Below are 26,114 nucleotides of genomic sequence, written 5' to 3'. Positions count from 1 at the left end.
CTCCTTTCCTACATGGAGGAACATCTTAACAGAAATCTGCCTCTTAAAAAGCCAGCATGTTCTGCGTCTGGATCATAAGAAATGTGCATTTTAACCATCATTGCAATAATGATTTCAGCCAGTGTGAGCTTTGATGCACAGTGAGACAGAAGAGATTGTTTGTCTTGGGGATGACAATGTGAAGATTATCGTTCTGGATCATACTAAACTCTAGTTGGTATAGCCGTGATGTATTGAATAAACCACAATTGAGGGTTGCATTTGTGCTGACCTGCATGGCTGACGAACCCCAGCAGCTCGACCCGCTCAACATCTTAGCCTCCTGCTGAAGCGCAGCATGTGGATCCACTTGGTGGAACCCTGGAACTGGGTTGATTCCCAGTTCAAATGCCCTTTTGACTCTTAAGTATCCCTGGCCCTCCCTGTGCGACTCCCTTCACTGAAGCCACTGCCCAGTTCAGTTTCTGAGGTAGATGGTCTTGTAAATGCAACAGGATTGAGGCGCCAAGAAGGCAATTGCCATTATTCGGATGGTTCCAGGTGTAGGATAGACGAATTGAGAGCTCTCCAGATACTTTGGGATCATAACCTCCATCCTGCCTCATCACGGGCAATGCTTACCAAGGCTGATGGGATGTGGAACGTGAGGCGATCTTGAAGATCTTACGATGCCCATTGCACAGAAGAACCTATGAACATGGAACGCAAGGAAGGGGCCATACCTGGGAAGAAGTATGCTTTGCCTGCTAAAACCAACTTGGCCTTCTCCAATTTCTTTAAAAAGGGTGACCTCTCTACGACTTGAAACAATTATATCAAGCTTCATCAACACAGCACCAAACTAAACAGTCTAACTAAGTTTCTGTCTGGCCAAGAGACACCTGGATGAAACATTCACAGGATCAACTGATAGACCAAAGGGACCTTAAATATGCATATTTTCACTCCTATGACCTGCTCAACCAAATTTCTCAGGGTAGACCTTTTGGGTTGGTGTTTCCTGGAAGACAGTTCACTCCAACCCACAGATGACAACATGTAGCCTGGTGGTTGCAGATTTTGCATGTCAGAATAGAGCTACCTGTTTCTTCGGACAAGTTGGAGGAAAGATCTCCAGGAGGCTGGAGAAAGCCAAACTATTTCTCAACTCATAAACAACAGAAGTGGGTCCTTAAAGGATGACGCATTGTACCTACCGGGTCATCTAAACTCCAAACCAAATCTAGATTAGAAAGGAGATCTCGGAGCACAGCAAAGAACCTTAATAGGGATCAAGTGGATGGGAGGGTCAGATACAATTGGAAACAGAGAATTCAGAAGTACTTGAAGGCTAAACAGGGCAACATCTGGCCAAATTCATCTACAAAGACCTTGGACGATGACAAACAAAACTTCCAAATCAACAAGGAAAACCAACGGGGAGAAAAAGATACTGCCGTTGCTATCATCACCAAAAGAAGCGAGGGCTTGAACGTGTAATGCAAATTTTCTCGCGCGCTCTTTCTGTGCTGGGTTGTTTGTCTCGTTTCGTCATATGTACAGGTCCACCAGTCAAATGGTAACCACAGTGCAATGTCTCGCAAGCCTTGGATCCAGGACAGGGGGGAAATTGTGCATTCTCTGGGCGCAGAGAATTCTGCAGACACACTGTTGGTGGAACTAAGAGGGTGTCTTTACGTGGCGTCCACCAGGGAGTAAGCAGCTGGACATCTCCCCTTGGTAGACAGCAAAAGGCATGTTCAGTAGACCACCGATCAGTCCCGGGTTTCCTTAAAGGTGTCTTGGGCTGGGGTGCCCATTATGATACAATTTCTGTTTGATGTGCACCATGTTTCCCGCGGCTTCGTCATATTGGCTGTGATGGCGTTTCCGGAACTCCTTGAAGTTACAAAATTTGGGAAACCAAGACCATGAATTTTCTGGGAAAGGAGAGAAAGAGAGAGACAAAAATGTGATTCAGCATGATGGGAACAAGAGATTCCCCCTTTCACCCAACAGGACTTCCAACAGAGGTGGGCAAACCCATTTGATGATTCGGGAAGAGACTGGCCGCTCCAAATAAGGTTGAAGAAGCCACAAAACATCAAAAGAAAGCTTCCGGTTGGGATTTCCTAATAGCTGGTGTCGCAAAGCATCCACGTTCAGTTTTTAGAAGAATTATCTATCATTAACAAAGAAACATTCTTTTTTTTTCTCTCCTTTGTGAATTTACCTAATCTCATTTTAAAATCTTCCGACTGATGAGACAACACCATGGACAGTGTCCCAACCAGGCTAAGTTAGTGTCTTTTACATGTTATTGAACTATGATTCGAAATATCCCTGGCTGAATGCCATGAGAAGCCAGGGTTCCTTACTCCTAACTTATAATACCTCATCCTTTAAATCTAAAAGTACAGTACTTCTAAATTTCTGTACAGTTTATCCTCAACTTACGATCACAATGGGAACCAGAATTTCCCTTTGCTGAGCAAAGGGGTTGATTAAGTAAGTCATACCCCATTTTACGACCTTTTTTGCCAAGGTTATTAAGCATATCAGCGTGTTGTTAAGTGAATCATGCAGTTGTTAAGTGAATCTGGCTTGCCCCACTGACCCGACTTTTCAAAAGTCATCGGGAAGGTTGCAAATAGCGAGATCTTGTGAATCTGGGGTGCTGCAACCTGTTGTAAATAAACACCGGTTGCCAAGCGCTCAAATTTTGATCAGGTGATTCAAAGGATGCTGCCCCGGTTGTAAATATAAGGACCGCTTGTAAGTCCCTTTTTTCAGTGCTGTTGTAACTCTGAATGGTTGTTAAATGAATGGCTGTAGAATGACTGTAGTTGAAGGACTACCTGGGCATTGACAATTGTTCCCACAATTGTTTCCTTCCATACAAAATGTTCCAGTCTTATAACGTGGGCACACTTAAACCTCCTACATGTGAACCAGACACGAAGGTAGCTTCAATCAAACAAGAACGACACTGGAATTAGGAATACTTCTAGGCCAGAAGCAATTTGAAAAAAACCCTTTAAAGCACATATTAACAGTATAGATCTGACAAAAATGAGTTTTCCTCTTTCAAATGAGGCACCTACATATAAACAATGTTGGGCTGCAAAGCTGTTGTCTGTTTTCAATGCAGCACAACAGGAGGGGACTGTCTGCCTCAGTTCCCTGTTTGAATATTGGGGTAAGAAAAACTCTCCAACAGTATAAAAATAATAATAATGGAAAGTTCATTTAGCTGCTGGATGTGAAAGTCCAGCTAGCCAACTGTTTGGCTGTTCTACTCTCTTCAAAAACTGTCCAATGCAGTTTGTATTCAAGACAAAATAAACCAAATGTCAATAAATTTAAAGGATCGTTGGTTAGCTAAACTAGTGTCTAATTTTAGCAGGGTTTTTCCAGGCCAATCTTTTATTGGTTGAGTTTTAGTTTCTGTTTGTATCAGTTATGCTGATATATGTTGCTTTTATATACATTGTTATTTTATCTGTATAGCCCACCCAGACTTTTTAAGGAAAGAGGTGGCATGTACATTCCCTAAATAAAATAAATCTGGCTCTTTTGCCTCCCACATTATGACCCATTGTTCCAAAAACATATGCAGCTGTCTTCTAAAACAAGAAACTATTTTCTAGAGAAAAGAGCCCAGTAAATTCCATAAATTAATTCCATTCATCTTGGAGAAGCAGATTGCAGGAAAAAATTCCATTGTTTGCTCAGTCTAGAATTTACTACCAGTATATTTTATTAGGTCCATAGGATTAAAAACTCTCCTGGGAATTTTTTCCCCAAGTAGATTGAACTTCTGGGCCTCTAGTTGTTGACCTCAGGTTCAAACATTCTCCATGCTTGCAATTTCCCTCATGCAAAGCCAGCAATCATTTGAAAATCCTTGCACGTTGACTTGATTTCCACTTACCATACCGTCGGCTCGTCCGCCATGCTCGTACGGCATAATGGAGCAATCCGTCCATCCACACAAGAAACCAGCTTATACAGAATCCCAACAAGAGTCCCAGCATCAGATCAATTTCTTGCTTGGTGACGTTGTCAGTCACAAAGTAGTTCTCGGAAGAATCAACCACCGACTGGTCTCCATCGTACGGGATGACATAATGAATGTGATGCCTAGGTGGTAGAATTAAGGAGAGAGAAGTGGATATGAGGGAAAAAGAGAGCATCATGGTTATATGATCAAGAGAAGCATTTGGTTTGCCGTCCTTGGTAAATATCGTTCTGGATAATAAAGAATAGAGTAGAGTAGAGTAGAGTAGAGTAGAGTAGAGTAGAGTAGAGTAGAGTAGAGTAGAGTAGAGTAGAGTAGAGTAGAGTAGAGTAGAGTAGAGTAGAGTAGAGTAGAATAGAGCTGGAAGGGACCTTGGAGGTCTTTTAGTCTAGGAAACCCTATACCATTTCAGACAAATGGTTGTCCAATCTCTTCTTAAAAACTTCCACTGTTGGAGCATGGCTTCCAGTATTCCCCTAACTGGAAACCAATATGGAACTACAGCAAACTGAGGATGGACACCACCATTGGAGGCATCCACTTGGTTGAGGTTCTCCTTAATCAGGAGAAAATCCTGCTTTGACCTTGACATAGCTATGGGCTAAACCTTTGATTCAGGTGATCATCTCAATTAAGTTCAGGCCAATTAATACATTATTCAAGAAGAATCATAAGACTCTTTGATCTGATGACTACTTAGCCATTGGTGTTCAAGGGGCCTGCTTGGCAATGCAGAACATCCTGTGGTCCATCCAGAGCCATGTCTTCCAGAGCTGTGGATAGCCAGATGTTTGCAGATGTTCTCTTGGACCACAATTCCCATACACAAGCCAGTTACAGCCCAAACTATTCAGACAGTTGAATGTATGACACTGGCAACAATATCAACTCAAACTAGGTTTTGTTTTGTTTTTAAAAAATGGCAACCATCAAAAAACCTTTGGAAGAACTCAGAACTAAAACTTGCTTTTGCATGGGGAACAGCCAAAATTCCTTTCTCTTTAGGTCCTGGACTTCTGTAAAAGGGTTTTCTGGAGATTAAATACTGTATTTCTCCAAATGCTTCTCCTGCTCCACAATGAAGTTACCATCCTGATTCCAGGACTTCTGTCTGCTGCTGGTATGTTTTGTGTTGTGTTGTTTTGTGCCAAAGATTTTCACTTGCAAAATGAGAATCTTATGAAGTCAAGTAGCTGCCAAGGTCCCTGACCTGCTTCAGAGGCTGGAGAAGTGGTCTTGATGGACCCAGTGCCACGCCATCTGCATAAAATCCATTATCATCATCCATCTCTACAAGAAGCAACTGGGTAGTCCTTGACTTACGGCAGTTCGTTTAGTGACTGAGGTTACCATGGCACTGAAAAAAAGTGACTTAGGACCGTTTTTCACACAACCATCGCAGCATCCCCACGGTCATGTTATCACAATTCAGACACTTGGCAACTGACTCGTGCTTACGACTGTCACAATGTCCTGGGTTCATGCAGGTTGTAAGTCAAGGATTACCTCTGCTTCATTAACCAAGTGCAGTGTCGTACGAGCCAGGCCTTGGGACTATGTGAAAACATTAGAATTACAGTTTCAAAATTCCCATGCGGCTTGTGACTTGGGAATTGAAGCAAGTTGAGCTTGTAAATTTAGAAGATGCCAAGTTGCATTTAAAAAAACAACAACTTTGCATTGATATTTCACTCTTTTAAGTAAGCCTAGCCAGGTCTTCTCATTTGTGCCCCTCTGAATTTCAAATATGAAACTTAAGCGAGCTAAGAGTGTCTCACATCCGAACCCCCCCGGCAGACCAGCCCACCTTCAATTCCCAGTTTCCCTATAAAGGACAAACTGAATTTATGTCTTCAGCGGGGAAGGCCGGAGTTTAAAAAAGGCAAGAAAACAAAACAGATGGATTGCCCTCTCACAATCAAAGTAACACAAACTGACAATCCAAGACAGAGAAAGGAAGAATGGCCTTTAAATTCATTCTCTAACTATTCAGACTCGGTCAAGGGGACACAGGCCAAATAAAGCTGCCCTTTCTTGCCACTGTGATGCGTACTTCAGTCACCTGTCACCATCTGATCCTCCCTTTCCCAATTTTCAGCAAATGACAGTATTTTAGGACAGCGTGAAACACATCCTGCTAATCTTAGCAATTTCAGGGCGGTCTGCAGGATTCAAACCGTCTTAACGTTCATTCGTTTGCAAATGGCAACGAATCCTCTTAGCTCTGTTATTCTAGCAAAGGGACCTATATATAAATATAGTAAAAAATAAATAAATCAAGAACTGATGTACATCTCACGGCAGGCCAATTTTCCTTTAGAAAAGAGCTTTCCCCTCTTTTGACAGGGATCCTATTCGCTACTAGAACAGGACCTAAAAGATTTCAGTCGACAGAACGTATGTTTCCCTGGGGAAAAGACTGCTCACCCCAACGTCGGAGTCTATTTCAATTTCCATCACACCTTTCTTTTCGCTCCCCCTCACCTTTTCAGCTCACAACAACCCTACAAATTAGGACAGCCAAGGGACAGACCGAGACCAAACTTGGAATCGGCATTTTGTTACCGCGAGCCGTTCATTTGATCTGCCCTTTAGGGAATTAGGAAGTAAATAAGTGATTTTAGCCTTGACTGTGGGAAAAAAAGGACTAAAGAAATGATAGTTTGCTGGAACGGCTAGCCATCAATGCATCCAAATACTAAATTGTCCTATTGGGTCATGTTTCCCAATCTTGGCAGCTTTAAGATGAATGGACCTCAACTCTCAGAATTCCCCAGCCACTCTTGTTGATGTTTGAGAGCCTACATCTGCAAGGGCAGTCTACCTTGCCGCAGGTAGCAGCCTCTGAGCAAACTGGCATGGTTTGGTCCCCCCCTTCTTAAGCAGAAATGGTTTGCTTGGAAACAAACGCAAAGTGGTTTCCTCATGCAAACATCACCATCTGGGTTAGAAAGCCCCTTAGCCTGCCTGCTTGGTCTGTTTCTGAAGATGTGGGATAAACTGGCCACTGTTTTGTCTCACCAAGAAACACAAGCCCCCCCCCCAGCTGACCTGTGGCCCCCAAAGCCATTCAGGGAGCAGCTGAATGCTAGCTGAGCCAAACGTCCCCACTTTCCCAGTATCCTCACAAAGTGATCTACTGCCCGGGCCAGTTGCCAACCTACCTTTAGAAATAAAACTTGTTTACTGAGCCTCTGTTGGGGTTTCCAAGTGGAACTAGAAACCCGGTAGCAGAGACGGAGGAACTGTTCTGCTGGGTCAGGTAGATTTTTCTCTACCCTCCCTTTTTCTACTGGGGCTCTTGGGGAGAAAACGTTCAAGCCAGGGCGACAAGGACCACAGTCCTTCCTTCCCCCTTTTCCCTTCCGGATTCCCTGCTACAAGGTAGACTGCCCTTACAGATGTAGGCTCTCAAACGTCAACAGCCTATTCTTCCCTACGCCTTGGTTTTGCTCAGAGCGCCTTTGAACCGCCATCCAAAGTGCTGTTGTGGTATGCAAACATTTGACACCATTGGCTGACGTTTGCCACTAAAAACATCCATGCAATCAGCCAAAATCCCTTCCTTCCTTCCTTCCTTCCTTCCTTCCTTCCTTCCTTCCTTCCTTCCCCCACATTGCTTTATAACTCTGACCTTCCTTGCAGGCCCGTCGTACAATCGAAAGCCCAACAAATGCACCAGCAAAGAACCTTCAAATTCAAACTCAACCACTTGCACTTCCCATCTGAGAGAGGGCTAAAAGTGGCATGCCCTCCCCTCCTCTCCCCCTCCCCCTCCCCTCCCAGAAGGTGCCCCTTGTCCCACCCCACCACCCGCCAGACAGGGCTAAATGTAGGGCTTACCTTCCACAGTTGCAGTGACAGACCCGGTCTTCTCCTCTCAGATGCGGTAAGATATAATTATGAAATCGGTCAAGGAGAGCATTCATGTCCATTAAACATGCTATTGCCTGAAAGAGGCCCAAAAACATTTGGATCAGGTCTTGGGGGGAAACAATTTTTTTAAAAAAAGACACCCCACACTGACCCACCTTTAGAGGAACGAAGGAAGAAGAAACTACCCCGAAAGTGATGCCTTTTCTCTCTCTCTCTCTCCCCACCCCCAGCTAATAAAAAGCGTCAGCTTGGGTAACCTCTTAAGGATACCTGTAGAGGTTACGGGCATCCCTGAAAACGGGAACACAACCCCGTCATGCGTGCATTGACCATTCTCCACCAGAAAAAAGCCCCGGGACTTGGGAAAGGGAAAGGGGGGGGAAGCAAGATCAGAGAGGAAGAGGGGACTGGAACACCTCCTCTCCCCCCCCTCCAGGGAAAAAAAAAAATTGGAGGGAAAAAATTGGAGGCAAGAAGGAAAGGGCATCCTTACCATCACAACCGAAGCCCCCAGGATCAAAAATATCATGGTGTTCGCATTCATGGACCTGGCGGGGAAACTGACAGCCGCCCGGTCACTTCCCTGCAGGCCGCCGCCGCCCCCCCCCAGCCGCTTCCCCCAGAGGAAAAAGGAGAGAAAGGGGGCCCAGCTCTGGGCGGCGCAGAGGTCAGAGACGGCCGCAGAGAAGCTCTTCAACCTGAACTGCAATTCTGGCAGGGGGGGGACCTCATCGGCCCCCCCTTCCTCCCGCCAAGCCTAGCAAAACGCAGGGCTGCTTCTGGGGGGGGGCGGCGGCTCCCCTCCCCTCCCCCTTCTTCCCCTTCCCCACCACCCCAGCTGGGGGTCTCGCTTTTTTTTCCCCCCCCCTTCCTCCTCTGAACTTGCTTCCTTCCTCGGCTTATGCCCAGCTCTCTCCCTCTGCCCCGGCCGGAGGGAGCATCTTGGCAGGCTTAGGCCAGGTGCCCAGGGCGAGCCAGGTGAGGCGCCGAACCGGAGCCGGACGGCAGGTAGAGCATCCCTCCTGCCTGCTGCGCCGTCCGGGGGAGAGCAGCGCCGCCGCCGCCGCCGCCGCCGCGTCAGGGCGAGGAGCAAAGGCAGGCCAGCTCTCCAACAAGCCACCCAAGCCCGGGCAGGCAGGGCAGCAGCCCCCTCGGCATCGCTTCGCCCGGTCCCCCCCCCCNTGTGTGTGTGTGTGTGTGTGTGTGGTGGGGGGGTTGATGGAAGAAACAACCCCCCAAAACCTCATCTGGAGATGGATTTGGAGGGGGTGCCACCCCTCCCTTTTCAGGGGGAGGTTATGAAATCTTGGGCATCCACCTTGGGCATTATGCAGGCAAAGAGGGGTGCGCGCGAGCGTTTGTGTGTGTGTGTGTGAGGATGTTAATAATAATAATGATGAGGAGGAGAATATAAAAAGGAATGGATAGCTCTCCCCCCCCCCTCAAATCAAGCCATACACCATACAGAGAGGCAAGCATCGTCAAGGGTCAGTACCAAAGCTTTTCTTAACACCAACTCCCCCCCCCTTTCAGAACCCGGCTATTTCCCCCTCCCCACCTTCATCATCCTCCCTACATATTGTCTCGCTCTCCCCCCCCCCACTTCAGCCCCACCCAGTCCAGCATTTTTTAAATAATGGGACATCCGTGAACCACCCCCATCAAAAAAATAAAATAAAAGAGCTTTAGAGAGCTTTGACAAACGGGCTCCTTTTTTCCCCCTCCCAGGGCCAGCCATTCCTTCACCCACCCCCCCCCCATCCAAGAAACCAAGGATTTTTTATTTTTATTTTTTTTTACCTATTTGTAGTGGCGTTGATGCTCCATCTTAAAAAGGTCCTTGCAGGAAAGGGGGGGGGGGTGCGCGACGCCGTTGCGTATCCTTTCTGTGTTTACAATCTGGACTCCTTTCCTTACTCTCTGCCCCTCTTCCCCCCCCCCACAAAAAAAAGCTGCACACACCCCCTTTTCCTATCTCCTTTAATCAAAATGGTGTTTGATCAAAATGGGGGGTGGGGAGAGAAGGGGAATCTCTCGCTCTCTTTCTGCTCCTCTTCCCAGCCGCTGATCTTAGTACCAAAATCCGTTGCCTCCCACCTTGCTTTGGAAGTCCCTTCTCTTTGCCCCCCCCCCGGAAGAAAAATCCACCTTTTATTCCGAGAAGGTAACACTTCTCAGAATAAATTGCATTTGTGTGCAATTTACCCTACCCCTTCACCCCCTCAAAAGTGAGGTTAACTTTTAGGGGGGGGGGAAATAACACAGAAACACACAAATACAATATAAAAGGAAATGTGGGGGGGGGAGAGAATTGGAGGGTGGTCCCCGCCTCCAGCAGCTTCCCAGGAGATCTCCAGTCCTAAGTTAAGAGTTCGGAAGCATCAAGTTGCAAAAAAAAATAAAAATGCCTGCCTTCTCCAAGGCACCATCATGTTGCTTGGCTCCAGCCACTCCAAAGCTTTGGGTTGAGCCTGCTTCAGCCCTTGTCCTGGTCAGTCTTCAAAGTGATTTGGCTTAGCTTGATCAATCTTGGGCTGCAGCCCGGCTAATTCCGAGCTGACATGGAGGAGTCTCTTCCCTCCTTCATCCAGGCACTGAAGAGAATGCAACAGGTTGCCATACACATATACCAAGAGTCCCTGCTCCTAAATGCTAACCCTGTTTCAGACTCAGCACCTTAAGTCTGTTTTGACAGGTGCCCTTGGTGGCTTGTGAACTGGGTTTAAATAAGCCAGATGTTTCCTCTTCAAAGTTCTCAAAAATCAAGGAGGACTCATTTGGGAAGCGTGTTGATTTTACCTTGGGTCTTCCTTGGAATGTGCAAGGATTTTTTTTTATTTTTTATTTTGTGAGAGAGAAGAGACAAGGAGATGCCATTTTTCCGTGAAAAGAAGAGTAGAACCTCTGAGAAGTAGCCATCAGATGCGGATTTTTTATCCACGCACTCAAAGTCTACCCATTGTCCAATGGTGGAATAAGACCACTAGCACTAGCACTGATGCTATTTCCTAGTTGGGTAATGAAACGTCTGCAAGAAAATCACCAAGTTCAGGGAGCACAAATGACCCCATGGTGGAAAAAAGTTTAAAAAGTTAAAGGGAGAAAGACCTCTACTAGCCTCCCTTTAATTCTCTGTCGGTAAATTTAAATTTAACACACATTTCTCTGGGGATCACGTAGGCTTCCACAGGCCAGGTCTTCTCATTCCATGAACGCTTAAGACTTGAACCAATTACCTACCTACAATTGTCTCCTCTGCTGATTCTCCTGATGTACTTTTGGAGCTGGTCATACATAATCAGTTCAACATTTAATTAACCCAAACTGATCTCCAAAACCAAGCAGAGTTGGTATATACTGGAATAAGAGACTACCAGGTCAGATTAGATTCAGCTCTGCCTGCCTGTGTACTCTATCTATCTATCTATCTATCTATCTATCTATCTATCTATCTATCTATCTATCTATCTATCATCTACTCTATCTACCTACTCTATATCTATCTATCTATCTATCTATCTATCTATCTATCTATCTATCTATCTATCTATCTATCTATCTATCTATCTACCTACCTACCTACCTACCTATCATCTACCTACTCTATATCTATCTATCTATCTATCTATCTATCTATCTATCTATCTATCTATCTATCTATCTATCTATCTACCTACCTACCTACCTACCTACTCTATCTATCTATCTACCTACTCTATCTATCTGTCTGTCTGTCTACCTATCGCATGGAAGAGAGTTGGGCGACGCTGGGCCTGTCATTCTCTCTTAGCCCCAGACTAGATAGTCAAAAAACATTTCTCTGCCAAGCCAATGAGAGGTAACAGCCCATAATCTTCAATTAAGAAACCTTCGTCTTGCATAGATTCGTAGCAATCGTAATTTTTACAAACACCATGAAAGAAAACAATGGAAACCATGTATGCACTGAAGCCGTGAGAAGCACACAGACTGTAATCCTGAAATCGCCACAAGTCGTTCTTCACTTACAACCATTTGTTTAAGTGGAGTTACAACAGCACTGAACAAAAAAAAAGTCCGGTTTGCACACTTACGACCTTTTCAGCCTCCCCATGATCGATCGCGTGATCAACATTTGTGCATTTGGCAACTGGCATGTGTTTACAACGGCCGCACTTGTCGTGGGGTGGTGGTGTCTTGTAATCGTCATTTGTAATCTTCCTGGATGGCTCCCGACAAGCGAAATCAATGGGGGAGGCCAGACTCGTTTAAGGACCGCACAATTCACTTAATAACTGAAGCGACTCGCTTAACAACTGTGGCAAAATAAATGTCATGAACTCACTTAAAATCTTGCTTAGCCACAGGAAATTTGGGCTCGACGGTGGTCATACCTGCCCCGTAAGGCCTAACCTTAGCCGGAGAAACGACAGTAGAGGTGATTCGTATTTATTACAGGGTTCCAATTTCATTGCTACTATTATACAGATATGCGCTGCTCCAGTCCAAATCTTTCTATATTCCAGCTGTTCTGTTTGTCCGTTCCCTCCCGCAATAAAACGACCAACCGAAATAACGTAAGATTTTATACTGGCACATATAAATGATATCTTTAGAGAAGCATTCTTTTTATAATTAAACCCCTCCTTATAACCATTCAAGTAAGGTAGCCAGAGCGGGAGGGGACAGGGTCAGAGGAGAGGGGATTAAAACAAAATCTTGGGTGTTTTCGTCTCTTAAATAAACCAGCCTCAAGGGAAGAGAAGTTCTTTTTTTTCTTTTCTTTTTTCCATTTTTCTCGGCAGAGTTCATTTGAATCCCTGTATAGAAACCGACTCCCTTGAACTGCAAATAATATTAATATTAATAAAAAAAAAATTAAAAAAAAAATACAGTGGGCCAAAGGAAATTTTAAAAAAAGCAACGAGGAAGTGAGTTGGGTTGGATGTTCGCTCTCCAAAAGGAGAGAAAAAAAAATTGTCCCGTTGGATCAAAACTAAACATGCCTCGTTTGTCTGCAGTAAGGCCTGGAGGAGATGGGTCGGTCTGTCTGAATTGGTTTCAATAAAAGCAGACTGTGTGCAGAAAAGTCCTACCACTTTTCTCTTCAAATTCTTGTAATAGCTCATCTATCTCATTTTCCATGTCTTCCGTGTGCTGTATCTGCAGAAAGGGGGGGGGGGGAAGGAAACATACAAGGTAAAGATATTTAATTTGCTTTAAACTGGAGAATAAACATTTTCAACTTCCCCCCTCCAAAATATACACAGAGAGTAATTTCTCCTTTTACTACGATAAAGCTTCTAATTCAACAACAAATCATAAAATGCCAGCGGGACACAACCCTGCCGTATGCTTTTTCCGAATTCCCCCACCCACCCTCAGAGAAATAGTTACTATTCTTTATCATTCTTGATCATAACTGATATGGTGTCCAGAAGATCCTGCCCCTCCACATGTGAGCCCAGAAACTTTTCTTTTTTTGGCCCTCAAAGCTATCTGAATCCTCTGTTTTTAGCGTCTCTCCATGAGGACTAGCAAGTTACTTAAAAAAGAAAGAAAGGAAAAAAAAAACAACGAAAAAAGTAAATCTCAGCCAAATAACAATAAGCAAAAAACACACTCCTCTCCCCTTCCCAAAACGATTGAAACTGTTCTCCTTTTGCTCTATGCCTTTTTTCTTTCTTCTAGCTAATTCATTCAGATGTTACTGGGGGGGGGGGAGAGGTCTTTTTTTGTGTTGTTTTTTTTAAAGTATGAATGGTGTTTTGGGACTCAAAGCTTCATTCCATATGCTGTCCCACTTAAGACATAGCTGGTGCTGTGAGCACGTTGTATGAAGAGGACACTGCTGCCGGAGAATAACTTTCGGTGGAAGGCACTTCGCCAAGCTGGATGAAGCGGATGGGACATGTAGTCCAATATATACATTGGGAGGAGGCTAGGCTAGCAGGGGGTGGGATCAGAACCATCAGAAGGATTTCAGAGAGAGATGGTTTGACTTACACACTGGCACAGCTCGCAGATAAGGAAAGCGCCCAGCGTTGCCTCTTCGTGATTATCTTGAATGTCCACATTTATTACGTGCACAGGCTGACAGGTTTCCTGTTCTCTAGAATTTAAATCTAAGGGGACAGAAAGGGGGGAAAAAAGATTATGAAAATGGGGGGAAAAAACCCATCTCTTTTCTGTTTTACTATAGGCAAAGAAGGAAAGCCAAATGGAGACCGTGCATGTTTGGGGGGTGTGTGTGTGTGTGTGCTTGGCCCCAGGATTTGAATTCCAAACCCAGTGAATGAAAAACCCCAAATCTGCAAATTTTATACAGGTCTGGTTTGCATCATTTAAGCAAGTTGGACAAAGAGAGGCTGGTATATCAAAGCAAAAGGCAAAGAATCCCTTTTGCTTTCTGAGGGATTCACTTTATATATATATATATGTGTGTGTGTTTGTGTGTGTGTGTGGCACATCATGAGAGCTAGAAACTTGCCTTCCAAACTTGAAAGAAAGATGTAAGTCCCAGTCCCCAAGCTTCCTTCCATACACTGCTCCACTTAATTAGTAGAACTAATTTTACTTTTATCGAAAGATTACATTAACAAAATCTTGCAAATCTGAAAGCACGCCCCCCCCCTGCCCCCTTTATAGTCGAAGAATCTGAGATGTTTGCCACACCCCCTTTTTTTTCTGAGGGCACAGCAGCCTCTTATCTGTTCCTTGGCTACAGCTCTTCCCGGTCTCCCAAGGTCATTTGCACATAGCTTGACTTTCTGTGCAGATCCAACCCACCCGTTTTCACCTCCCCAAGGCCAGGCCTTACCTTCTATCACTTGATCGTAAACTCTTTCTTCGCACGTTAAGATCAAATCAAAGACGTCTTTGCAATTCTGGAATCTTTCCGGACGTGGCTTGATCCGTTTGTTTCTGTCTAACATGTGCAAAATCCCGTTCTGTGTATAGCTGAAGTGATCAGGGTTAAGGAACTTAAAAAGTGGAACGGCACTGATTTTTGTTATTGCAAACAGGACTGGGCTGGGGATCAGTAATCCAGAAGGAGGGGAAAAAAATAAACTTTAAATTGACTCCACAAACAGGAAGCCTGTTGCCCCTGAAAAAAACCTTCCCAAGCCCCATTATCATTTTAGAAATACAGGACACACTTTTAACCTTCTCAGCAATTAGAAAACTGGCAACTGTCTGGTTGGATGGAAAACTCAGGCTATAAATCAAATAAATAAATAAATAAAAATTAGGAAAATAACAATTCCCCATGGGGTTTCATTAGATCAGATCACCATGTTGTTAAACTGGGATGATTTGCAATTATCTATGTTAAGAAGCTTTAATATTAATATTTAGTCAGTTGGCATTTTTTATCTCAAGGCAGAAGAAACCTTTCTATTGGTGAATACGCCTGGCTAGGATAATGGGATAACAGATGTCCTTGTTCACTCTCTCTCTCTCTCCTCTCCCTCCCTCTCTCTCTTCTTATTCTAAAACACATTGTTGTTATTGCTTATTCCTTCATGGTCCAAGGAAGGCAATGTTTAAATGAAAAAAAAAATTCTTGGATGACAGCACCTCAATTCTAGCCTTTTTGGTTTCGCAAAGCTTCGGATCAATTCCAGCATGACTAAGGATGCAATTGAACAAATGCAAAGATCCCAGAATGACCTATGTGGGGATTTTGGCCAGCCTTGGTTGAGGAACATCTACAATCCCAAATAGCAAAACCACATCTCTGCTGCAACCCAGAGACTGATCAGGGGAAGGCCACAATTACAGACAGTTATGGATTGTAGACACTTATGGAGACAATTTGAAGACTCAACATGAGTCCAACCTCTTCCCGCAGCTACTGACAATGCCAGCCCAGATCTACCATCTGATAAGAGAACAGACACTTGATTGAAGCTGGAAACCATTCCGCATTCCTTGAGTACTATTCTATGATGCCTTTCTTGCTTGTGTTGAGCAGAACTCACATTTGTTGAGGGAGAAAGGCTTTAGCAACCAGTGAAGCAATGTGCGGTTCTTGGTGTTCTAGTGTTTGTTTAAGCGTACCTACCCAGCTCAATTATAGTTTATTGAGTCAGCCTCAAGCTTTGCCAACACACTAGGTCCACTGAGCAAGGTCCACAAACCATGAAGACTGGGGACATTCTATAAACAAAACCCAGATGGACCAGATAACATCTGAGAGCAGAGACAAATGACTTCCACCAACACAAGAGCTTGGTATTTGAAAGGCTGGTGTCTCACTAGGCCATTTTGAGGTGAAGTGCACTGAAATAATCTGACCAATTTGTAAGGGCATTTCCAAGCAGAAAGGAGCAAATTCCACGCAGAGATGGGAAATAAGGTGGATTATTTATTCCAGGACCTGCTTGGTCAAGAAACTAAGGTACGATTTGATGTCTACCTACCTCACAGTAGAAGGTCCACATCTTGTGGTCTGAAGGACTGCGGTTATTAAATAAATAAATAAATGTCCCAATTGTACTATAACCACAACCACTTCCAAAGCATCGTCTCCTTTTGATTATCTGCTAGTATGCTACGGTATCGCTTGCACACGAAGCAGAAACAGTAAACCTTTTCCTTTCATCCTCATCATATCCCTGCGGGGGAATCAAGAGATGGCAACTACGACTGAGTGAAATTCAGTTGGAAAAGGTGGGCTAAGTTTTGGGTACGGGACTTCAATCAAGTAACTAAAGAACTGGGGAATGTGGTGCTGGAACAAAAGAAGAGTTGAAGAACTTGGCCTAGTGAGGGACAAGAATTGGGAAGAATGGACAGTGGAGACAAAACAAAGAGGGAACTGCTTCTCTCAAAATACTTGGAAGATTGGTCGTCCAATGATGCTGGAACGAAGTAGAGGAAAGGTCCCGTAACTTGCTTGCAGAGCATGTTTCTGTATGAAAGACCTTGTAGTAAGATGTGCAATGGTAGCCACCTCAGCAGAGAGGATGAAAGATTATCAACAGTTGCTAGTCAAGATGGTTAGATAGTGCCTCTGAAACCAAAAACACTAGACCTCCGGGTTGCTGAGAAACAGGATAGATCTTTAGACAAGAACTGGGCCAACTATTAAGTCCTGTATCAGATTGGATCCCTACAACCATCAAAACCCATGTATTGCTGGACTCCTCATGAGAATGTGTGCATCGTTTGTTGCTACGTGAGACGTGTCTGAGTAGACAAGAAGGGCATCCCCAGGCTCTCATTGTGCCAAAAGCGTAAATTCCCAGTAGCTAGAGGAAATGTTTTTAAAAAATTAATCTGACTTCCTTATTCCCTAAGGAACTACAGACATTGCTGTTTTGACAACAAAATCTTATGAATGTTTTATACATGCAATGTCCCAGAGGCCAGGTTCAGAGGAGGAAGGCATCAAGAGAGAGTGACTTGAAGGCCCAATTTGCTGAATGAACCCCACCCAAATGGCTGGCTTCACAAGACACGTTAAGCCACAAAGCTTGGTTTAGCCTCACGCTAGCTGGGTTTACGAAACATATTAAGCCAAATACAAAAAAACCCCAGCATCTGGCATTGTGGATCAAACCAGCGTCTTGCGCGTGTCTAAAAAGTGGCTTTCTCACACGTTCAGCTTCCTTGCATCTACAGCACACATTGAAACCCAAGGCTACAATCTAGCCTGTTTGTGCTCTCAACTGGTATAGGCCCATCTCTGGAGGGAAACTAAAGCAACAGAGAACTTCTGCCTTCATTGTTGGCGGCTCAAAGGAGGAACTTGACAAGTCAGGCCGTCAGGAGATGGCGGTGAAACCAGAACCCCCTTCTTCCACAACTAGGAAGATCCTTTTTTCTACTTTCAGCCTCCCATCTAGCTTTCTTCTGCTGTGTTTGCCTTCTTCTGTCCCCAAAGAGGAGCGACGCTTTGGATCTGTCCCACCTTTGAGGTGGTCTCCAAGCTTACCTTGGTCGATCTTCTGCTCTCAACTGCAGATCAAAACAACTTGGCAGCAACCAACGCTCAAGTCATTTCTCTTCAGTTCCAGGGACGGAGAGGATGAAAATTGGGTCACTTCTCAAACGATTAAAACATTCATTTCTCAACCAGAAATGCAGTAAACAGGGTCGCGTTGATCCAATCAACCTGCCTAAAATGGTGAATAACTGCCCCCCTCACACCAGAGACAGATTTGGTCCAGAACCTCCAGTTCTTAGCAGATGATATTTATTAAATTTATATAGCCAAGCAACCTCGGCTGGCAAACAAGATTGAAGAATGCCACAAAATTCAAAGGAAACGATGAGACAATAAAACACACTTCCAGTAATTATCTCACAGACTAGTCTCACCCATCCCTATCCTCAAAGCTGCCAGGGGATCTAAGGTGGGGATCCTGCCGTGTGGTGCAGAACCTACGGGGGCGGTGGAAACATCCCATGGGAGCCCCTAAAATTTCACTTATAAAGAGGGGTCCTTGCAGCTACCAACTGAGAGCATTTCCACAAGTGAAGGAAGATGGAAGCTTGCAACTGAATCCCAACATCTGCTAGACTGTTGTCTCTCAACAGTCTCCAAGCAAAGTAGGACCAGGAGGGGTATGGCTGTAAATCCTCTCCACCTGTCCCAACTGCCAGTGTTCCCTGTAAATGATTAACATCACCTAGCTGATGTCTTGGATCCAATCATGGTTTGCAGGAGGAGAATTCTACAGCAAGCAAGGGAGACGTGAAGAGGAACAGAGGGCAAGGAAGTGAGGGTTACCCCTGTATGCGAAAAAAGAAAGGAGGCGAAGAAAGTCTGCTATTCCTATGAGAGGCCAAAGGCCTACGCGGGAGATAAGTGCCAACTGACTTGCGTGGGAGAATCTCAATAGCTAAATGAACCAAAAAGAGCATTGAGGCTGATTTCACAATGTAAGATAGGAGAACATGAAAGCTGTTATTCCCTGCCATGGGCCTTCCAAGGTCACAAGATAGCAAAACAAAGGAGCTTGGTTTGGATCAAGGCCATTTTCCCCCCAAAAAAGGGGAAGATTGGGATCTTGAGGGAAAAATCCAGAATGAATGCTACATGGATATTTCAGCAGTTAAAAGATTAGAGCAAACCTAACATCTAACTTAAAATATGGAGATCCTTCTGAGATGCTTTGGCCCTTTTTCTGTTTAAAAATGACACGCGGTGGTGACTACTGAAGAGGCAAGCAATCAGATGTTTTGGACCTCAGCTCCAACCAGCCTAACCAATGGCAAAGCACCCTGGGAGCAGCAGTCCAATATATCCTGAGGACAACCTCAAAGGTGCTTCTTCAAAAGCGGTTAGTGTGGCAGGTTGCCAAGTCTCAGGAAGAAAGGGATGGTGAGCCTGCGGAAATCTGCTTTAATGTTAAGTCTTCTTCCCACCGTCTTATTTTGCTTGTCCTCCTCAACTCCTGATGGACTGGCGTTCATTTTGGTTGGCTCTTTCTCAACCTGCCAGATGGAAAATCCAAGCTGCCCTAGCCAGTCACTGCTTTTTTTCGGTTTTTCACTCTTGCGAAGGCTGTCCTACATTTCAAAACCTCTTCGCCGGCAGGGGCGATGCCCATCAAAGGTTCTCCTCTCGGGAAAACTTAACGTGATAGGATTTTTCTCAAGGAAAAACCCGTGGATTTCTCAGGCTCGGGAAAGGCCACGAGATGATGCACTGTCTTCCCCAAAACGAGAGCCCTTTCCCCCAGTCCTTTCATGTGAATTGGAGACCATCTAGAACGGCTCTTCCCCAGCCCGGTGCCCTCCGGAGGTGAACTTTGCGTTGGCTGAGCCTGATGGGATTTGAAGTCCAACACATCAGAAAGAAAAAGTCTGCCAGGAGAAACGAGAGGGGAGACATTCGCGCTTTTTGACTTGCGGAGGTGCCAATGGCATCGGAAACAAAGGCAGCAAGATGCAAAAAAAAACAGATCAAGATGTCATTGCTTAGTTCTGCCTGCCCGGAATCTACAATGGGAAAAGCCATTTAAGTCAGAGAGAGAGAAGGGGAGAGGAAAAAAAAAGTGGTTTGCGTCTCACAATTTTCTCAATTGTTTTTCTTTTCTTTGAACGCGGTAGTTCAAACCATGCGCATTCTTAAACAGGCGGAGACAAAGCCTTATAAATATGGTGGGTGAGCGTGCCCAAGCTTTTCTTCCAGATATATTACTTTAAAAAAAAAAGAAAAAGAAAACTGAACATGCCTCTTTGGTTCCCTTGGAGAAGTGCGTTACAAATCTGCTACTGAATTTTGGGTAAAAGCCAGAGAATTTGCCCCAAAGTCTAACTCTCAGTTGTGTCTTCCCTCTACATCTAGAAAAAGTTGCCTGCTTTTGTACTGTACCTGGCTCCAATGATGCCAAAATGTGCACTTGAAGCAATTCCCTGACTGAATCTTGCATCTCCTCTGCTTCTGGTTAATAAGGAGGAAATCAAAAGTACAAGAGAATAAAAGGTTTAAGCTGTTCTTCCAAAGGCCCAGAGTCCTAATTTCAAAGCAATTAACCAACCACAGTCCTGGAGAATCCAGTAGGAGTCCTCTCTTCTGGATTGCAGCTTTTTATGGAAGTGTCTTGAGGGAAAGGGCCAAAGGCAAATGGCAGTAGAACATCTAGAGATTACGTGACACCGAAAAGGCTCACCAGATGCCTTCCCTGTTATCAAGGTAGCAAGAATTAAAAGTCTATTTTGAGGGTGGAGGTTCCTTCTCCGAGCTTGTGGGTTGGTTCCCGAACGTTTCGTTACCAGGCTAGGTAACATCTTCAGCGGAGTTTAAGGGATGTCAGTGTCTGTACTCTTCTGTTTATAAGGGCTTCAGGTATGGGTGTGTCAAGTGAGGGTCACACCTGAAGCCCTTATAAACAGAAGAACACGGACACTGACCTCCCTTAAACTCCGCTGAAGATGTTACCTAGCCTGGTAACGAAACGTTCGGAAACCAACCCACAAGCTCGGAGAACGTACTTCCACCCTCATTGCAGATATTCTCCTGTTTGTTTTCCCAGGCTTTTTAAATCTAACTTTTCATCTCTTATAAGCAAGACTGGTTTTAGCCTTAATTGTTCTTAGTAGTTGTCTTTGCCCAAGGCTGGCTCGGCTATTTCTAACTCATGTTTTGCCTGATTCACTAACTTACAGACAGTCCTCAATTTACAACCATTATTCATTTAGCTACCGTTTTGGGGGGAAAAAAGCGATTTATGATTGATCCTCACCCAACTGTTGCAGTGTCCCCACCGTCACGCTATTGTGATTTGGGCAACTGGCATGTGTTGGTGACAGTTGCGGCATCCCGGGGATGCCATCTGGTTTCCGGCAAGCAAAAGTCACCCGGAGAAGCCGGTCTTGCTTAACGGCTGTCGCAGAAAAGGTAAAGTTGGGTGTGGTCATGTGAGGACTTACTGAACCACCGCATCGCTTAGCAGCGGAAGTTAAGTCCCAACTGTGGCTGTAACTCAAGGCCTTCCCGTAAATATAAGAGCTGGATCCGCACAAGCTACACTAGAGCCTCATGGTTAGTCTGCAATTGAGGGGGATGACTAAACCCAGTTACTGAAAATGTACTTCTTTTTGGGGATCAAACGGCGCAAGCTAGACTTCGCACGAGCTAGGCTTCAACTTCCATTCCTAACTAGCACATCTCTGCAGGGCAGCAGGTTGAGGAAAGCTGGTGGAGGAAAAACGGATGGGAGAAACTAACAGTCAAGGTGGAACGATTATTCCAAGATCTTCCACGTATCAAGTACCTCACTACTTAAAAGCACATTTCATCTGGCTCAGGGTTATCACTACCTTCAAAAAGTCCTGACATCAGTTTGTCCATTGATAATGGCAACTGAGTCACGGCAGCGCAGAGATCTTTCTCCATCAGGCTGAGCCTGGTCTGGGACCACATCTGACATCTTCAGCATGCATAGCAAGGTCCTTTGTTCTTGGGGTCCACAGAACCAGAACTTGGGTCTTCTCCCAGGCCAGACTGTAGGCTGACCTAGGCCAGGAGCGTACCCCAACTTCAGAATCCACCATTCTAGAAACTCAACCCAAATGCTGTCCACGCTTGGCTTGGGAAGACCGACAGGGAAAATGAGATGCAGTGCCTGTCTGTCTACTGATTAAGTGAGGTCTCCTGCTTGTGTAATTACGGCTCTGGGATGATTAATAAAAGGATGGACTGAAGTGTTTCTGGAAAACCAGTCATGAAAATATTCTTCCCACACCTGTGTAGGAAAGTACAATAGTGTCCTCCAACACTATTGTTGATGAGATTAGTGGCAAGGTCAACTCCCCTATCACGCAGGAAGAGGTGACGTGTGGCTCTCAGATTTTGAACCTGCATGAGGTCCAGCCCAGCTCTAAGGGACGATGGGAGTTGTCATCCAAGAATTACAGAGCCATGCCAGGCCTGTACCCAATTAAAGGGATCTGTGAATTCCCTGTAAAAAGAAAACTATGGTCTCCTGACCTAGATAAAATCACTTTAAAAGCTATCTTTGATTATTAAAGCTATTTTAATGTTTGGATATATTCTGGCTGGTCTACTTAGCAGCTTTCTTTTTTTGCATTTATCTCTCTAATTTTTGCTCAAATATGTCACCTCCGCAGGCCTCTTTTCAGCCCAATGGTGCAGGATACACCTCTGGGTTGAATTGGCAAATGCAAATCTAGGAAGTCTCTCCTTACTTCCTGGCAGTTTTTAAAGCCAGCTAATGTTTTACATTGCACTGAATGTAAACACCAAGGCCTTGATTTAATTCTACCACAGGGCATTCTTTTGTGGTTGCGTAATTTAAGAAACCCCAGAAATGAGCAAACAATCGCAGAAAGATTTCCCATTTTCTCAAGGCAGATGGAATAATTTCAATCTTCCGATAGGCTAAAATCAGAACTGCTGAAATTGCAGATCTAGGTGAAAATATCAGGGAATTTCTTAATCAGAATTTAAACCCATAAATAAGTGGCTCTCACTCATTTAGGTGGAACAGCTTCGAAGAGGAAGTCTTGAACCCAATGGGCTATTTGGTCAATTTTGGTCCTGGGTTGGGGATCCCAAATGGGACAATGACATCTTGCGCATGTCTTAATGAAGGGAGCAATCTCCGCCTCCTTTGAGATCTCAAAAAAATAAATAAATAAAATAAAGCCATTTGTGCTGCTCTTGTTATGTACAAATTTAAAACTTGTGTGATATGAAGAGGGAGCAAAGTTCCATTTTTTTTTTTAAAAAAAAAATTGCAATTACCAATCAGGAGAGGTCAAATCTGGGCTCAGAACCCTCAATGGCTCACTCTACCTCATAATCTTCCTTGCAACTTTCCTCCTTGTTGACTGCTAGCCTGTCATAAGACACAGGTTTGTGCGAAAGGTGGTCAAAGGAATAGCGGTGTCAAGCGCCAAGGGAAATCAGGAGATTCGGGCAGTTCTACAAGAATCTGAACCACTAATGTTCAAACAAAATTAGTGAGAGTTAAGAAGGAATTCAAGGTGGGCTGGACTTAAAATATATCTTGTGGGCACGCAGGGACTCATGACTGATGACATGTTTGACCCCTCCCTTCCTCGGGCTCAGCCTGGTCCTCTCCTCCAAGTTTTCCGAGCTCCTAATTTCTTGCCTCTCTCAATACTTCATGCTTGGATTTTACCCCGCTGCTCTTTTCTTTTAAAGGAAGTGCCATGTTTTAGAATCCTGTGTGGGAATCAAACAGACTCCCCAGTCACAAAAGGGTCTACTTCTCCTTCAAACTTAAAAAAAGGGCTCTGTTCTAACCTTGCCTCCCAGGATCCTCTTTAAGACAAGTTGATTCCTGAGGACTAGCAATGATCAGGGCAGCCTTCTCTAAAATCCTCCCTTGCAGCTGTAGTGCAGGACTTCTCTGTCAACCCAGAGGGCCTTCCTAGAGGGGGGAAATGGAAGGGTTGCTTGGTGCTGGTTTCCAGGGGTTGGTGGGTGGGTGGGTGAATACACATTTTGGCATTCTAAACAGCTTTTTTTTTACCTTACTCTCTCGAGTGGTCCTGGCTGTGGTGCTTCCTGTCTGGGTAGCCTGGGCGATTTCTTGGTTGACCACGCGGACTGGAAGGGGAAGCAGGGAAAGAAGCCAAACCCTCACCATAAATTATCCACCACGGCCTGGAAGGTCCCCTTGAGTCAAAGCAGGGGCCAACACTCCTTTACACATGGGGGGAAGGGGGGGGGGACTCTTCCTCCCCATGGATCAAGAGTCTGCTGCTTCAGCCTTCAGGAGGACCCACTGTCGGTCTGAAAGCAAGCAGAGAAGGGTAGCAGGCCCCAAGAATGCCCAAGAGCTTCCGTTGGCGGCCTTCTACTCCAGCAACGTCCTCCATCTTAAAAGCAGATTGACTCAAGATGCAGTCTCCATCCCCCTTTCGGAGATTTTTGTGGCTGTTCAGATTCAGCCAAGCTCCCCCTCCCCAAACCCTGAGCTTAAGGAGGGTCTCTCCCGTAGCATTTGACCATCAGTGCAGGACTTTGCAGTTGCTGCCCTCCAGGTGTCTTCTGCAACACCTTAGAACTGGTCCGTATGGCTTCCCCCCCCCCCTTGCTTGGTGCTCAACAGCCCCTTCTAGAGCAGAACTACCAAAACAAAAAGCAACCCCAAGAGAATGGACAGGGGGGGGGGGGGGCAAAGGCATTTTTTTTTAATGGTGTTTGAGTGCTCGGTACAAACAAATCATTTCACGAGAGTGAAGCCGGCCGTCAGCAGATCCTCAGAATATACCTAACATTATTTTAAAGGGGCATGGGAGGAAATGATGGATCTCGTCCTATCGAGCCTGCAACCTTGGGGGAAGTATAGCCCGATTGTATCCAGGACGTAGGGGACCCCCCCCCTTTCTTCTCTAAAGCTTTTGTGTGCTAGTTCTCACTGAGATGTTAAGTCTGCAGTTTGGAGGCAACAAGGGGGTCTTAACACAAGGCTACTGGTGGAAATTTGTATGACAGACAGCTTCTTGCCCAAAGCACACTTAATGTGGAAAACATGGGACATTAAGGAAAAAAGATTCCCCGTTTTGCTAGGTTATCTGTGCCTCATTCAGTGGGAGAGACAGACACATCAGGAGAGACGATGTGTAGATAGCCGCCCTATTGTAGGAGGTTTGATGCCAGTAGGAAACACATGGCTACAGGACCCCTGATCCAAAGTTTGCTTGAAACATCTGGCTGTCCAGAGAAATTGGTAGCCTGCAAAGACCGGAGGAGACAAGGTTTAGCATTTCCTCCAAAATTTGTGTGCGACTGTTTGGAAATGGCCACTTTTTAGTTAAGGCTGGGACACACATGCTAAGCTATGGCTTACTTCAACCCTCCTTAGATGAATTCATATCCACTAACCAGAATGGCTGCATTCACACAACATGCTAAATTCTTAGTGCCCCGGGTGGCGCTTTCCAGGCTCCGTGTCCCATCTGATTTTTTTTTCCAAATTTCTTTTTAATTTAATTTTCTTTTAATTAGGAAGCCAAGCACATTGCTCAAGGTCAGTCTGCCGTGCAAGCATATATGTTTATGTATATGTGTATGTGTATATACACACACACATATATACATATATATGTGTATATACATACATACACACACACACACAGATATGTATTAGATTGGTTATCACAGTATGGTGGAATCCAGCCATAGTGAAGGCCATTGGTTCCAATGGCTCCCAAAAGGTCTAAAACAGGGGTCTTCAAACTTGGCCCTTGTATGACTTGTGGACTTCAACTCCCAGAATTCCTCAGCCAGGCACGCTGTGTCCCCTGCAGGCATTGGCTCCCCTCCCCCCCCAGGGTAGCAATTTCTGTTTCTGAGGGCCTTGCGGTCTTTGGTCAAAAAGATCCGTCTGGGAATCCATCACAGGAGCCTCCAACCCCATTCCTGGTCTGAAATGGCAGGCTTATCAATTCAGTGAGAACTAATGCGGCCTAGCAGACAAGCTTGGTACAGTGTCCAAGGATCAGACGCCTCCCTCCAAAGGTCTCATGAAGCCAGGCACAGAGCAAGTCTCAACTGAAGCCAGTCCCCCCCCCCCAAAAAAGCACCTGTTTTGGGGTCTGCCCTACCGGCCCGAGCTCTATGGCCAGCTGGGGCCTGAAGAACCACATAAAGGTGAGGATGGGAGGTGAAAGCTTTCTGTTGGGAGCATTCCCCACCCCTCACACCCAATGAAAGCTGTAGGCTCCAAATTCTAGAGGAGTTGCAGGCTAGCCCCTACAGAGATGTACGGCAGCCTTTTTCCTACGTTAAGCCTTCTTCTCTCCT

At 45.1% G+C, this 26,114-nt stretch overlaps 2 protein-coding genes across 2 annotated transcripts in view; both read right to left on the bottom strand.

Moving 5' to 3' along the window:
- Positions 1-1,770: 1,770 nt before the first annotated feature.
- TMEM240 (transmembrane protein 240) lies at positions 1,771-9,443 on the bottom strand. Its single transcript, XM_015816057.2, has 5 exons — positions 9,435-9,443; positions 8,370-8,579; positions 7,844-7,950; positions 3,914-4,122; positions 1,771-1,919 (listed from the first exon to the last, which is right to left on the bottom strand). The coding sequence occupies exons 1-5, from the start codon at positions 9,441-9,443 to the stop codon at positions 1,771-1,773; spliced, it is 684 nt and encodes a 227-aa protein (XP_015671543.2).
- A 2,844-nt stretch (positions 9,444-12,287) lies between these two features.
- The window catches only part of SSU72 (SSU72 homolog, RNA polymerase II CTD phosphatase), a 29,538-nt gene continuing 15,711 nt past the window's right edge, over positions 12,288-26,114 (bottom strand). The window contains exons 3-5 of the mRNA XM_015816035.1: positions 14,676-14,815; positions 13,862-13,980; positions 12,288-13,018 (exon numbers count right to left, since the gene is read on the bottom strand). Coding sequence (XP_015671521.1) covers positions 12,917-13,018; positions 13,862-13,980; positions 14,676-14,815 — 361 coding nt within the window. The 3' untranslated portion in view covers positions 12,288-12,916. The remainder of the gene's footprint in view (positions 13,019-13,861; positions 13,981-14,675; positions 14,816-26,114) is intronic.

This window comes from Protobothrops mucrosquamatus, unplaced genomic scaffold (assembly GCF_001527695.2).
Source record: "Protobothrops mucrosquamatus isolate PMUCROS unplaced genomic scaffold, P.Mucros_1.0 scaffold397, whole genome shotgun sequence".
Lineage (NCBI taxonomy): Eukaryota > Metazoa > Chordata > Lepidosauria > Squamata > Viperidae > Protobothrops > Protobothrops mucrosquamatus.
Note: the sequence above shows the minus strand (reverse complement) of the source record. Positions and strands in the feature narration are given on the sequence as shown.

Coding starts and splice junctions, on each gene's coding strand:
- TMEM240 (XM_015816057.2), bottom strand. Junction 4,123..7,843: donor TGTCACTGCAACTGTGGAAG/GTAAGCCCTACA, acceptor TCTACCACCTAG/GCATCACATTCATTATGTCA. Junction 1,920..3,913: donor GCGGACGAGCCGACGGTATG/GTAAGTGGAAAT, acceptor CTCCTTTCCCAG/AAAATTCATGGTCTTGGTTT.